Source organism: Hyperolius riggenbachi, chromosome 10 (genome assembly GCF_040937935.1).
Source record: "Hyperolius riggenbachi isolate aHypRig1 chromosome 10, aHypRig1.pri, whole genome shotgun sequence".
Lineage (NCBI taxonomy): Eukaryota > Metazoa > Chordata > Amphibia > Anura > Hyperoliidae > Hyperolius > Hyperolius riggenbachi.
In genome coordinates this window covers 49,838,939-49,854,469 of record NC_090655.1, presented here as the reverse complement: position 1 = coordinate 49,854,469, position 15,531 = coordinate 49,838,939, and the positions used below count along the sequence as shown (strand labels likewise).

The following is a 15,531-nucleotide window of genomic DNA, read 5'->3' as shown; positions in this document are numbered from 1 at the left end:
TACTTTCTGGCACCCAAATTTCTGGGCGCCATTTTGGCATGTACGCCTGGATGCCATTTCCTCCATTGCCTATTTCTTACCAAAAAGCTCAGATGGCAGGCAGAAGGAGTGTAAGCATGTATCATGGCCAGAGCCCCACATCACCTTGATTAATCTCTGCTTGTCTCTGTATAACACACAACTGAGTCAGAAGGGGCCTCTTCCCTGCAGGTCATTACAGGGTGACAACTAAGAAAAGATCTCCTGAATCACACGCAAGAGAGGCTGCCTTTATATGACACACTGGAGAGATCACCTAAATATAACACACAGGACATCTCGCTGCTGAGTAACACAGGAGTGCTTCACAGAGGTCAGCTTTCAGCAGGAGATTACACAGCGACATCTAGGAAGAATTCTCTGTATTACATGGCAGTCACTTACAGGAAAGATTGCCTCCATATAACACAAAGGAGACATCACTTTTATGTAACAAGCGGGAGTGACCAACTTTATATAACACACAGGATACATTATATCCAGCAGAGACCACCTCTATATAACAGACAGGAAATATCACTACTATAGAACATACAGAAGAGACTGCTTCTATATAACACAAAACAAAGGAGATATAACCTCTATGTAACAAGTGGGAGAAACTACCACAAACACAAATAAAGAACAAATAAATAACACAAATGAGATATTGCCTCTATGTAACACAAGAAAAAGGAGACATCACTACTATGTAACAAGTGGTAGAAACTGCAACAAACACAACGAATAACACATTAGATATTGGCTTCAATTCTGGTAGGTATGTTAGGTAAATATTTTTTTGTCGCTACAATACCTCATGCGGTAAAACATGAGGTAAATGCATAAAGTGAGGTAAAACTTGCGATTTTTCAGCAGTAAGCATGCAGTAAATAAATGATAGTCTTTAAAGGGACTCCAAGCAGTGCCTGTGGGTATGCCTTTAAGCATACCCACAACTAATTAATTATATCCTCACACCTACCAGCACGATGTGTTCCTTGTATTTCACTGCATTGTGCTGAATGGAGCTGCCGACACTGGGGAAAGTGTCGTCCTGTGTAATACAATGCTGGACTCCAAAATGTGCAGAAACTATGGAAAGATGCATATCATTTTGAAGCTCTCTTTCTCCTCTTTTCAATGAAATATAAACCGCCGCCCTACGCCAATCGAAATTGCCGCAGTCGCGATTTCTATCGCGAAAATAGCAAAAACTAAAAGGCGTAGGGTGGCGATTTATATATCATTGGAAAGAGGAGAAAGAGAGCTTCAAAATGACATGCATCTTTCCATAGTTTCTGCACTGCTCGGAGTCCCTTTAATTGTCTTCCATAAGTTGGAAGATTATTTTTTTTATTTGATTATGTAGCAATCTATGAAAAGTATATTTATAGGCATCCCTTGTTAAAAAAAATCCAGTAAATATTTGGAGTTTTATCTCTACTATTCTTTTCTATTATACAGCCGGAATAGGAACTCCACTAAAACAGCAATAAGAACGCCACTAAAACTGCAAAATGCATACAAATTGACTTTACCTCCAGGTACAGGCAGGTCTTAAACTGATCAGTAAATTATGTGCTAACATGCCCCCTAATTTCCATGAGAATAGTTATTTTCAGTAAAATTAATGCAAATTACCTCACGAATTACCTCATAATTTGCAGCATGAGGTAAAACATAACTAAAACCTACCAGAATTGCTAAATGTCATTATGTCATGAGATAAATTACCGTACTTGAGGTAATTTGTTTGAAAACCTTAGCAGAATTGAGGCCATTGCCTCTATGTAACACAAGACAAAGGAGACATTACTAATATGTAACAAGTAGGAGAAACTGCCACAAACACAACAAATAACACAAATAGATAAATAACACACAGGAGATACTGCCAAAGGAGACATCACTTCTTTGTAATAAGTGAGTGGGAGAGACCGCCTCTATACAAAGCCTCATACACATGCTTGACTAAAATCGGCCAAGGTCGGCCGATAACGACCACTTCAGCCGCTTACTGCTGGGCCAAGTTGATCCATATTGAGGTTCAACTTGGCCGAGCAGTGGCCAACAACTTTGAAAACACCGCTCAAATGACGTCACACACCCACCGCTCCGCCTTCTCTTCCCCCCTCGCGCTTTGTCAGCTGCCACGCGTCTTTAAAGGCCGGCCCAGCAATGCCGTCCAACGGAATTGGATCCCGACATCAGTGGTTAGGTGGGTACGAGCCTTTCCACAAAGGCGATACTGCCTCTATGTAACACAAAGGAAACATAGCTTCTTTGTAACAAGCAGGAGAGACCAACATTATAACCCTAGCTATAAATCATGGAGGCATGTGGTCTGATTAATACTGCAACGTTCAGTTTTGACCTGATGAAGTGGGTTGTTATCTTTGAAATGCATTGGCATTAAGTTCTAATAAATATTTGACTATTGCTGTGGTCTCTTGTTATAGAGATTACATCCACCACTTTTTTAATGGTTTTGTAGGTTTCTGGTGATTACTTTTTATATGTTGTTTTTGACCCACCTTTGGTGGGAGTTTGGGGTTCAAGATGGGCCTCTAGTCCCCACTGGTTCGATAACTGGTTGCCTCTCAGATGACCCTTCTATGTGCGTATCCATTCATATATATATTAACGTCTTAAAACGTGTGACTCAACCTCAACACTAGAAGTGGTTCTCAGCTTCTGCAATGGTAAGGTGACGATTTAGTGACATCTTACCATTGCAGAAGCCATGAGCAGGACTTACCAGTAAGGAGGCCATACACAGCTCTTACCATTGTGGACGCCATTTTGAGGAAAGCATTGCAGAGCTCCTACCATTGGTTCAGGCAAACACAGCTCTTACCATCAGGGAAGTCATGCACAGCTTTTAGCATCATGGAAGCCTTAAAAAGCTCTTACCATTAAAGGAATACTTAAGTCAAAAAATGACCTTTACTCACCTGGGGCATCCCTCAGCCCCCTGAAGCTGTATGGTGCCCTCGCAGCCTGGCTCCGATCCTCCTGTCCCCGCCGGCGGCTACTTCCGGGTTCGGCGACAGCCGCCGACAGGCTGGGAACGCGAGTGATTCTCCACGTACCCAGCCGCTATATCACCCTCTATGCTGCTATAGTGTATATGTTATACGCTATAGCAGCATAGAGGGTGATATAGCGGCTGGTAACGTGGAGAATCACTCTCGTTCCCAGCCTGTCGGCGGCTGTCGCCGAACCCAGAAGTAGCTGCCGGCAGGGACAGGAGGATCAGATCGAGGCTGCGAGGGCACCATACAGCTTCAGGGAGCTGAGGGATGCCCCAGGTGAGTAAAAGTAATTTTTTGATTTTGACCTAAGTATTCCTTTAAGGAAGTCATATGCATCTCTTACCATTGGGGAAGTCGTATGCTGCTTTACCATTTTAAGGGAAGCTTTCCCTGTCCTTAGCATTGGGGAAGATGTACCTATGTACATCTCGCACCGGCTGGAAAGTGTAATGGTTAAGGGCTCTGCCTCTGACACAGGTGACCTGGGTTCGAATCTTGGCTCTGCCTGTTCAGTAAGCCAGCACCTATTGACCATTGAGTAGGCCATGCACAGCTCTTACCATTGAGTAGGCCATGCACAGCTCTTACCATTAAGTAGGCCATGCACAGCTCTTACCATTAAGTAGGCCATGCACAGCTCTTAACATTAAGTAGGCCATGCACAGCTCTTACCATTAAGTAGGCCATGCACAGCTCTTACCATTAAGTAGGCCATGCACAGCTCTTACGATTAAGCAGGCCATGCACAGCTCTTACCATTAAGTAGGCCATACACAGCTCTTACCATTAAGTAGGCCATGCACAGCTCTTACCATTAAGTAGGCCAAGCACAGCTCTTACCATTAAGTAGGCCATGCACAGCTCTTACCATTGAGTAGGCCATGCACAGCTCTTACCCTTGATTAAGCCATGCACAGCTCTTACCATTGATTAAGCCATTCCCAGCTCTTACCATTGAGTAGGCCATGCACAGCTCTTGTCATTGAGTAGGCCGTACACAGCTCTTACCATTGAGTAGGCCATATACAGCTCTTACCACTGAGTAGGTCATACACAGCTCTTACCATTGAGTAGGTCATGTCCAGCTCTTATCATTGAGTAGGCCATGTACAGCTCTTACCATTGAGTAAGCCATGCAAACCTCTTACCATTGAGTAGGCCGTACACAGCTCTTACCACTGAATAGGTCTTGCACAGCTCTTCCCACTGAGTAGGCCATGTCCAGCTCTTACCATTGAGTAAGTCATGCACAGCCCTTACCATTGAGTAGGCCATGCACAGCTCTTACCATTGAGTAGACCATGCACAGCTCTTATCATCGTGCAGGCCATGCACAGCTCTTGCTATTGAGTGGGCCATGCACAGCTCTTACCATTGAGTAGACCATGCACAGTTCTTACCATCGTGCAGGCCATGCACAGCTATTGCTATTGAATGGGCCATGCACAGCTCTTACCATTAAGTTGGCATTTCACAGCTCTTACCATTGAGGAAGCCGTGTCCCTGGTCTATATTGAAGCCAGATGCCACAAGAAGATTGTCAGAAGTGATGGCTACAGCATCAACAAATCCACAGGCGGATGTGTGATTGGATAGACGGGTGAGACCATCTAGGGGGAGAGTAAAGTGAGACAGAGCACCAATCAGAACATGGTTTGTGTCTGTTATGACCATCATACTAACATAGATAAAACAACAGAGGTCTAACAGGTATTTCTACACACAGCTGAATGGGTATTGATGACAGACACTGACATCTACTTAAAATAAGGAGGTAATCCCTCCGAAACGTCGTATGCAGAATATGTCTGTGTCTTTCTAAATAAAAGAGCATTACTATTACTCGGATGGTGCTGGTCTTCATACTTTCACTATGGACTACTGAGTCAGAAGTGCTGCCAGACTCTCAGACCATGGCACATCACTGCTAAGCTACAAGAGTGCTGTCTACAAATACTTCTTCAGAAAGTAGTTATGGCAAACTCGATACAGTATCTGCATTTAAAAAGGGCTTAGATGCTTTCCTTCCATTGAAGGGCATCCACGGCTATAATTACTAGTTAATTCCTGAGAGAGTCGATCCAGGGATTTATCTGACTGCCATCTCGAGTCAGGAAGGATTTTTTTTCTTTTTTAAGGCTAATTGGACCAGGTCTTGTAAGGTTTTTCACCTTCCCCTGGATCAACTGGGAATGGGATCAGGATGGTGTTTTTTTTCTCTGGTTAAACTTGATGTCTTTTTTCATGCAAACTATGTAAATATGTAAACTAACACAATTACGGGAGCAGCACTGAAATACTTGATTGCATCATTGATGGACACCTTTAAAGATAATGTGAGGGTCTGTGAAAGTATGTTGGTTAGTTTATGAATCCATTCACACTATGAGGATTGCTTTGCATTTCAACACACTGCATGGCAGATGCACAACGCACAGCACTGCGTTTCCAGTTCTGTTCTATGGTACCATTTACATTGCCGCATGCATTTTTAGAGAAAGTGCAGTGTGGACAGAATACATTTTACTTGTGACACACAGGCTATGAGGTTTGGTCAGTGTTGACACACACAGCAAACATGGCCGTATTTGGTCCCCGCTGCCGTCCGATTGGCATTTCAGCTAATTTCTGGGTGCCGTTGGGGGGCCTTGTTCTAAGACTCTGCAGGATAATTTTTACTTCCGTGAGCTCCATGTCCTGTGGCGCGCATGGTGTTTACATCGGGGGAATGTTTTCCCTTCACTGGATTGGTTGGCAACAGGTCTTGTGACCTGTGACGTTGCGGGATCCCCCGATGTCTCATTGAATGAGGACGGGAGGTGGGGCCATGCGCATCTATAGCGTCGGGACCGTGCGCCTATTAGGTCGCATGGACGATCACGTTATGTGATCGCCGCTGTATGCGCCATTCAGTTATGGCCGTTGGAGATTGGTTGAGGTGGGGGGCGGTGCTATAGACACAGCCCAATCATCACACAGAGAGGATGGTCTGCTTGAGTTGTTTGTGCTTTGCCCACGGCAGACGCCAGCTGAAATGTTTTACAGGTAAATGATTGGTTATGACTCGTGATGGAGATTTGCATATTAGGGCTACCCGTTCCCCATCAGGTCCTCCATTGGTCCCGCCCAGACTGACACCTGATTGGTGTTTTTATTGGGGGTGGGGTATTTAAGGCACTTGGTGTATGTGTTTTCTTGTGGACCGAAACAGCGTCTGTCTTGCTGTCATGCTTGATGCAATAAAAGAGCTTTAATTACACTCTGAGTGTGGTGTCGGTCCTTTGGAAGAGAAGTGCACCCTGCTAATGACAATCTTTGATTATGTCTGACTGAACCCTCTCACTTGAATGTTGCTGAACTTATGCAATTCCTGCTGGATTTGGTACTGCAGGCACGGGTGTATAACATTGCACCTGATTGGCTGACGGGCTGTCTGCTCATCATACTAAAATGGCGGATTGCTGGGCTTGGAGTGAGCATTTGCTACTCGTGTGTTTTACTCTAGGGATGTGTAAAGTTTAATGTGAGTATTAGGCCTAGAAAGAGTCTTAGTGTGGGCTGCAGCGTGCGCTCACCATGCTTCCACTTCACCAGCTTCAGGGCAGCACCTTGTGTGGCCACATATACACAGTCTGCAGTGGCACAGATGGCAGACAGACCCTTCAGTGAGGGAGACAGAGAGTCACAGGAATGCAAGAGACTCAGAGTGCCAGATGGGCCGATTCTCCACACTTTCAGGATCCCATCTGTGGAGCCAGAATACAGCAATCCAGACTGGATCTGAAAAGAAGCACAAACATGACTCCAGTGTATGGATACCATCCCCTCTTATCTCATACTGGATACTCTCTACACTTCACTTATCCTAAACTTCATCCCCTAAATGCATTACCTGTCCTATACTAGCTGTCCCTATTAGATCCCTCTAACCTTTATCTCTATTCCATACTGGATCTCTGTATCGCTTTCCTCTATCACGTATTAGATCCCTTCTACCCCTTACCTCTATCCCATACTGGATCCCTCTGCTCTTTACCTCCACCCCATACTGGATCCCTAAACCCCTTACCTCTATCCCATACTGGATCCCTCTACTCCTTACCTCCACCCCATACTGGATCCCTAAACCCTTTACCTCTATCCCATACTGGATCCCTCTACTCCTTACCTCCACTCCATACTGGATGCCTCTACTCCTTACCTCCACCCCATACTGAATTCCTCTAGTCTACTCCTTACCTCCACTCCATACAGGATCCCTAAACCATTTACCTCTATCCCATACTGGATCCCTCTACTCCTTACCTCCACCCCATACTGGATTCCTAAACCCTTTAACTCTATCCCATACTGGATCCTTATACCCTTTACCTCTAATCCCATACTGGATCCCTCTACCCTTTACCTCCATCCCATACTTGATCCCTATACTCTTTTCCTCCATCCCATACTGGATCCCTCTACCCTTTTCTTCCATCCCATACTGGATCCCTATACCCTTTACCTCCATACCATACTGGATCCTTATACAGTGTTCTCCCCAGAAATTTTTTCCAGCCGGGTGGCATGAAATAGTAGCCGGGTGGCATGAAAAAGTAGCCGGGTGGGGCGAAAGGAGAGAATGCAGGGCCGGTGCTTCTGTGAGCAACTATGCTTACAGCAGAGGAGGAAGTGAGCTGATGACAGCAGGGTGGTCACCAAAACTAGCCGGGTGGAGCACCCGGCTAAAAGAGCCTGGGGAGAACACTGCTTATACTCTTTACCTCCAATCCCATACTGGATCCCTCTACCCTTTACCTCCATCCCATACTTGATCCCTATACCCTTTACATCTATCCAATAATGGATCCCTCTACCCTTTACCTCCATCCTTTACTGTACCCTTTTACTCTTTACCTCTATCCCATACTGGATCCCTATACCTCCTACCTCCATCCCATACTGGATCCCTATATCCTTTACCTCCATCCCATACTGGATTCCTCTAATCTTTCCCCCCATCCCATACTGGATTCTTTCACCCTTCACCTCCATCCCATACTGGATCCCTCTAATCTTTAACCCCATCCCATACTGGATCCTTCTACCCATTATCTCTAACCCATAGTGGATCCACTTTACCCCTCACCTGCAGGGCAGTCACTTTATCCTCGTGTGATCTCTGAGACTGCAGGTTCGCCTGAGTCTCCAGCTCCCAAACATCAATCTTCCCACCATCTGCAGGACAACAGCAGCAGAGTCACTTACCCATTCATTAATGTCAAATGGAGCCAGCTTTATACACTAATTTACACTATAAGCTCACAAGGCTTGGGCTGCCCTCCTCATGCTTGCTGTCTCAACTGTGCTGGTTCCACCAAAATTTGTACCTTAGCTAAAGCTTACCCTAAGAACATCCAATAGCAAAGTAGGTCTTTGGTGGATGTTCCAACTGTCTAACATATGAACTGCGTATGTATTGTTATCTACAAGTTTCCATAAGTAAACCCTCTCTGCAACAAAAACTCAGTGTTGGTGGATGCTAGAGAGATAAATCATACACTATAGCCAGTAAGCAACTGAAATTAACAGATAATTGGTTGGGGAAGGAGTTTCCACAAAATGTTTCTGGATTAAGTTGGAGGCTCTGGTCACATGACACTTTGCAGTGCTATTCTTTGGATTACAAAGAGTTTCAGAACTTGGAACACATTGGTTGTGTAAACAGAGGCTCTCAGCCAAGGCTTTTCAAAGAATGGATTGACGCTGGACATCAAAACTGCAGTACTATGTATCAGTTGTCACTGGGAGAACCACGGCTGGTTTCACACCAGCAACCAGCATTTTGCATGCGGTGCGATCGGATGATTGCACCACAACACTATAAACAGGCTTGGGAGATACAGACAGCAATGCGCGGTAATCTCACTTCTGGCAGCAAGCCAAACGATAAATTAGGCTCTGTAGCTCTCACTTCTTGTGGTGGAAATACGAATTGCACAAAAGCGTTTTGACCACGCATGTGCACTGCAAAAAAATGTAAAAATATCTGCGGCGCCATTAACTTACATGACTTCCGGTCACCGCCCGTCACCACGGATGTTGACCGGTAACGCGCTGATACTTTTGCATCAGATCGGACACTACCGACGCATCGCACCGCATCTGACCTGAATTGTCCCATAGACTTTAATTGCTTTAGCGTTGCCATGCAACGCAATGCAATGAAAACAACCCAGTGTAAAAGTGGCCTGAGGCTCAGTAGGAATGCTACAGGTTCAACCATAAATCATACTAGAATTCAAGCCAGCAGCACCATATACTAATGGACACTGGAGAAGTAAGGCTCACCTGATCCAGATAAAAGCAGCCCTGTGTTTGGGACAGGAACTATGGCAGAAACAGCAGAGAAGGTGTAAATGTTCAGCAAAAGCTGACCTGGAGGGGGAACACAAAGGAAATGAATAAGAGACTGACTCCCTGCAACCCACCACTCCCGGCTTCTCGCCAATCCTTGAACCCTAACAACTCCCTGATTCTAACCACTCCCTGAATTCCAACACTTTCTGCACACAACCACTCCCTGCAACCCACTACTCCCTGCTTCTAACCACTCCCTGCATCCCAATACTCAATGCAAACCACCACTCCCTGCAATCTACCACTCCCTGCAACCCACTACTCCCGGCTTCTCACCAATCCCTGAACCCTAACAACTATCTGCTTCTAACCACTAATTGAATCCCAACACTTTCTGCACACAACCACTCCCTGCAATCTACCACTCTCTGCAACCCACCACTCCCTGAACCCCACAACTCCCTGCATCCCAATACTCATTGCAAACCACCACTTCCTGCAATCCACCAATCCCTGATCCCTAACAACTCCCTGCTTTCCAACACTTCCTGCACACAACCACTCCCTGCAACCCACCACTCCCTGAACCCCACAACTCCCTGCTTCTAACCACTCCCTGCATCCCAATACTCATTGCAAACCACCACTCTCTGAACCTTACAACTCCCTGCATCCCAATACTCATTGCAAACCATGACTTCCTGCCCCCCACCACTCCCTGAGCCCAACCACTCCCAGCTTCTCCCCGCTCCCGTATCTCAATACTTTCTGCACACCACCACACTCCCTGCACCAGCCACTCCCTACTATTCTATTTAGATATCTAGAGTAATAGGCTAAGAGTACTAGTCTATTCAACTACTAATGCACTCTCAGCCTCTCCGATCATCCCCTACAACTGTGGGTGGGATCAGGTACTGGATATCTACTATCCTGCTATAGATACATAATATCCTCAGCCTCTCCCATCATCCCTTGCAGCTGTCACCTGTGATCACACTCCAAACTTTGATGCTGCAGTCCGATGATCCACTGGAGACATAGTGCTGTTGGGGTGGCAGAAGGTCGGAGCCTGAAAGGTATGGAAGGCACATTAAACATTAATGTGGAACAAGGAAAAGAGCAGAAAGTAGAAGGATGTTGTCTTATTTGCTTGGTTACACAGCTTTTCACTTACAAAGCCGCGTTTCCCCTGGAGTGATGATTGCGAGACATGTGACCGCGCCAGTGTGACCGCACAGTGTCTTCACCTCTGACCCTGAGGCAATGTCCCACACACGTACGGAGGTGTCCCAGCTGTCTCCAGGGATGGGAGAAGGTGGAGAGGAAAAGGGAGGGGAGAGCAGGAGGTAGAGGATGGAGATAGTGATCAGAACTCTATCCTAACACTTATAAAAGTCACAGCTGCCCAAGTCATGCTGCTTCCTCACAGACAGCCTCTTGTCACAGCAGAAAAGATGCAAAATTCTACATGTTTTGCAGCAGAAAACCTCTGTACAGAACATCAAAGCATTTTCAGCAGCTACAAATCAAGGGGGCCATACACACGATTGAAATTGTAATCGATTTGCAGCAAAAATCGATCAAAATTACAACCCTACAGGAAGTTTTGGTTGATCAGATGTGGTGAGGGAGTGGCACTGCATAGACTGCCCATAGTGTGTACTGTATGGAGGGATGGAGGGGACCAACCTCTTTCTGATCAGATTGGGATCAAATTACCACAGTGGGTGGTAATTTAAGCATACTGCATGGAGCCAAGTAAAAGTAACAGGAAGTAACCCCACATAGCGGGGGGTGTGTGTGTGTGTGTGTGTGTGTGTGTGTGTGTGTGTGTGTGTGTGTGTGTGTGTGTGTGTGTGTGTGTGTGTGTGTGTGTGTGTGTGTGTGTGTGTGTGTGTGTGTGTGTGTGTGTGTGTGTGTGTGTGTGTGTGTGTGTGTGTGTGTGTGTGTGTGTGTGTGTGTGTGTGTGTGTGTTCGTTCATCTCTATATATACGTATCAGGAAGCTGTGAGTCACCCCATATATAGTATGTCACAGGAAGTTGTGTGATATATATGTGGCCTACCTACATATGTAGTCCACAGAAAGCTGTGTGTCACCCCATCTACATATATGGGTAAGAGAAGCTGGTTGTCACCCCATCTCCATATATGGGTAAGGGAAGCTGGTTGTCACCCCATCTCCATATATGGGTAAGGGAAGCTGTGTGTCACCCCATCTCCATATATGGGTAAGGGAAGCTGGTTGTCACCCCATCTCCATATATGGGTAAGGGAAGCTGTGTGTAAGGGGAGCGTGTGGGCGACAGCTCGTCGACAAGTCCCTCTACATCCACACGGCAGCAGAGGGATTAGCGATGCGGCAGAAGCTGTCGCCGAGGTTCCTCCCCCCCCCCCCGCTGGAAGCTCTGTGTGCTGTGTGTGGGTTGCTGTCGCTAGTCCGCATACACATGCGGACTAGCGACAGTTGCGACGAAGTTGCGGCGACAGCTGTAGCCAGCGATTGAACATGTCAATTGCCTGGCGACAGCTCCGACGGGCGACGGTTCGGGGCACGCGCGTCATACACACGGGCGACCTGTCGCCGCAACACTTGCGTGCCACGTGGTTGCGGCGATAGCCGTACTCCATGTGTATGAGCCATAAGGGAAGCTGTGTGCCACCCCATCTCCATATATGAGTAAGGGAAGCTCGTTGTCACCCCATCTCCATATATGGGTAAGAGAAGCTGGTTGTCACCCCATCTCCATATATGGGTAAGGGAAGCTGTGTGTCACCCCATCTCCATATATGGGTAAGGGAAGCTGTGTGTCACCCCATCTCCATATATGGGTAAGGGAAGCTGTGTGCCACCCCATCTCCATATATGGGTAAGGGAAGCTGGTTGTCACCCCACCTCCATATATGGGTAAGGGAAGCTGTGTGCCACCCCATCTCCATAAATGGGTAAGGGAAGCGGTGTGTCACCCCATCTCCATATATGGGTAAGGGAAGCTGCGTGTCACCCCATCTCCATATATGGGTAAGGGAAGCTGCGTGTCACCCCATTTCCATATATGGGTAAGGTAAGCTGGTTGTCACCCCATCTCCATATATGGGTAAGGGAAGCTGCGTGTCACCCCATCTCCATATATGGGTAAGGGAAGCTGCGTGTCGCCCCATCTCCATATATGGGTAAGGGAAGCTCCGTGTCGCCCCATCTCCATATATGGTTAAGGGAAGCTGCGTGTCGCCCCATCTCCATATATGGGTAAGGGAAGCTGCGTGTCGCCCCATCTCCATATATGGGTAAGGGAAGCTGCGTGTCACCCCATTTCCATATATGGGTAAGGTAAGTTGGTTGTCACCCCATCTCCATATATGGGTAAGGGAAGCTGCGTGTCACCCCATCTCCATATATGGGTAAGGGAAGCTGCGTGTCGCCCAATCTCCATATATGGGTAAGGGAAGCTGCGTGTCGCTCCATCTCCATATATGGGTAAGGGGAGCTGCGTGTCGCCCCATCTCCATATATGGGTAAGGGAAGCTGCGTGTCGCCCCATCTCCATATATGGGTAAGAGAAGCTGGTTGTCACCCCATCTCCATATATGGGTAAGGGAAGCTGCGTGTCGCCCCATCTCCATATATGGGTAAGAGAAGCTGGTTGTCACCCCATCTCCATATATGGGTAAGGGAAGCTGCGTGTCACCCCATCTCCATATATGGGTAAGGGAAGCTGGTTGTCACCCCATCTCCATATATGGGTAAGGGAAGCTGCGTGTCGCCCCATCTCCATATATGGGTAAGAGAAGCTGGTTGTCACCCCATCTCCATATATGGGTAAGGGAAGCTGCGTGTCGCCCCATCTCCATATATGGGTAAGAGAAGCTGGTTGTCACCCCATCTCCATATATGGGTAAGGGAAGCTGCGTGTCACCCCATCTCCATATATGGGTAAGGGAAGCTGTGTGTCACCCCATATTCATGTCACAGGAAGCCGTATGTCTCACCTCCCAGAGATGATGTATGTGTCATGGATAAGGACAGATGTCACCAGATCGCTGTGCCCCTCTAGACTTTGCACCAGAAAGTGGTGGCCTTGGAGTGGGGTGGGGTCTACACAGAAGGGAGACCATGGAGGTGAACACACGGTGCCATATTGTAAGGGGAGGAGCAGTGACCCCATGAGGGGCACAAGGTAACAGCAAGGTGCAGTAACGGAGAAAAGAGCAGAGATAAAATAGTCATGGAAGAGATAAGCAGAAGATAGAGGAGAAAAGAGACACCTTCATTACTGGAAGAGCATCAGATACAACACAATGCTATACCATACAATTCTACCGCTCTATACACACACAGTAATAACAGCCAAGCAATGGGGTGCAGACGGGGGATTGCGTCCATTAAAGCCACTGCACCTGCGGCGGCTCAGGGCCGGTTCAGTGGAGCGGACGTTACTTAGAAGTGCGAGGTAGTTAGCAGCGCACACTACGCTGCACTACCGCGCATAACTCGCGATCCTGTCATTAAGATGCGCTGCTTTAGCAGCACAGCTTGATGAATCATTCCCATTGTACGGTAATCATCAATCATCAATAACAAAGTCAAGCACACTAATGAATGAATAAAATGTAGCATTTAATGGGTATCTTTAAAAATTACGCCAACAAAAGTGCAAGTGCAAACAATGAACATAAAGTACTGCCAGTGGAAGGGACTACAGAAAATCTGACTTACAGTGGGATGCGAAAGTTTGGACAACCTCATTAATCGTCATGATTTTCCTGTATAAATTGTTGGTTGTTACAATAAAAAAATGTCAGTTAAATACATCATATAGGAGACACACACAGTGATATTTGAGAAGTGAAATGAAGTTTATTGGATTTACAGAAAGTGTGCAATGATTGTTTAAATAAAATTAGGCAGGTGCATAAATTTGGGCACCACAAAAAAGAAATGAAATCAATATTTAGTAGATCCTCCTTTTGCAGAAATTACAGCCTCTAAACGCTTCCTGTAGGTTCCAATGAGAGTCTGGATTCTGGTTGAAGGTATTTTGGACCATTCCTCTTTACAAAACATCTCTAGTTCATTCAGGTTTGATGGCTTCCGAGCACTGACAGCTCTCTAACTCACACCACAGATTTTAAATTATATTCAGGTCTGGGGAATGAGATGGCCATTCCAGAACGTTGTACTTGTTCCTCTGCATGAATGCCTTAGTGGATTTTGAGCAGTGTTTAGGGCTGTTGTCTTGTTCAAAGATCCAGCCCCGGCGCAGCTTCAGCTTTGTCACCGATTCCTGGACATTGGTCTCCAGAATCTGCTGATACTGAGTGGAATCCATGTGTCCCTCAACTTTGGCAACATTCCCAGTCCCCTGCACTGGCCACACAGCCCCACAGCATGATGGAACCACCACCATATTTTTTTGTAGGTAGCAGGTGTTTTTCTTGGAATACTGTGTTGTTTTTCCTCCATACATATTGCCCCTTGTTATGCCCAAATAACTCAATTTTAGTCTCATCAATCCACAGCAGCGTATTCCAAAATGAAGATGGCTTGTCCAAATGTGCTTTAGTATACCTCAAGCGGCTCTGTTTGTGCTGTGGGTGGAGAAAAGGCTTCCTCTGCATCACTTTCGCATACAGCATCTCCTTGTGTGAAGTGTGCCGAATGGTTGAATGATGCACAGTGACTCCATCTGCAGCAAGATGATGTTGTAGGGGGGCGTGACCAAGATGGCGGAGTGAACAGACGTGCCTCCCGAGTCTCCGCTGTAGGATTCTATTATATTATCCTGGATAGCCCTATCTACCTCTTTTTACACGATAATTCGGTCAAGGGGGACCCAGTGAACACTCCTGCATGTCACCGGGGAAGAATAAAAAGGAGTCCAGAGACCTTGTGGCTGATACAGCAACCCCACGCCAGACGCCCGCTAGCAAGAAACGCAGCAAGGCAGTGCAAACCATGGCGACGGAGGCCGAGGACGACCATCCTTCTCTCCTCGAGGTCCTGGCTAAGCTAGACGAAAAGCTCTCCGCCAAGATCGACCAGGTTCACTCGGATACGGGTCTGATACGGCAGGACCTAGTCCAGATCCGGGGTCGCCTGACGGACGTGGAGGTGAGGGTGGAGGCTAACGAGC

General features: G+C 46.7%; 1 protein-coding gene across 1 annotated transcript in view; it reads right to left on the bottom strand.

Annotated features, from left to right (window-relative positions):
- LOC137533790 (uncharacterized) overlaps window positions 1–15,531 on the bottom strand; it is a 63,240-nt gene that overhangs the window by 23,107 nt on the left and 24,602 nt on the right. Inside the window, exons 5-11 of the mRNA XM_068255037.1 lie at window positions 13,388–13,493; window positions 10,573–10,691; window positions 10,384–10,467; window positions 9,387–9,473; window positions 8,185–8,273; window positions 6,632–6,836; window positions 4,541–4,666 (exon numbers count right to left, since the gene is read on the bottom strand). Coding sequence (XP_068111138.1) covers window positions 4,541–4,666; window positions 6,632–6,836; window positions 8,185–8,273; window positions 9,387–9,473; window positions 10,384–10,467; window positions 10,573–10,691; window positions 13,388–13,493 — 816 coding nt within the window. The remainder of the gene's footprint in view (window positions 1–4,540; window positions 4,667–6,631; window positions 6,837–8,184; window positions 8,274–9,386; window positions 9,474–10,383; window positions 10,468–10,572; window positions 10,692–13,387; window positions 13,494–15,531) is intronic.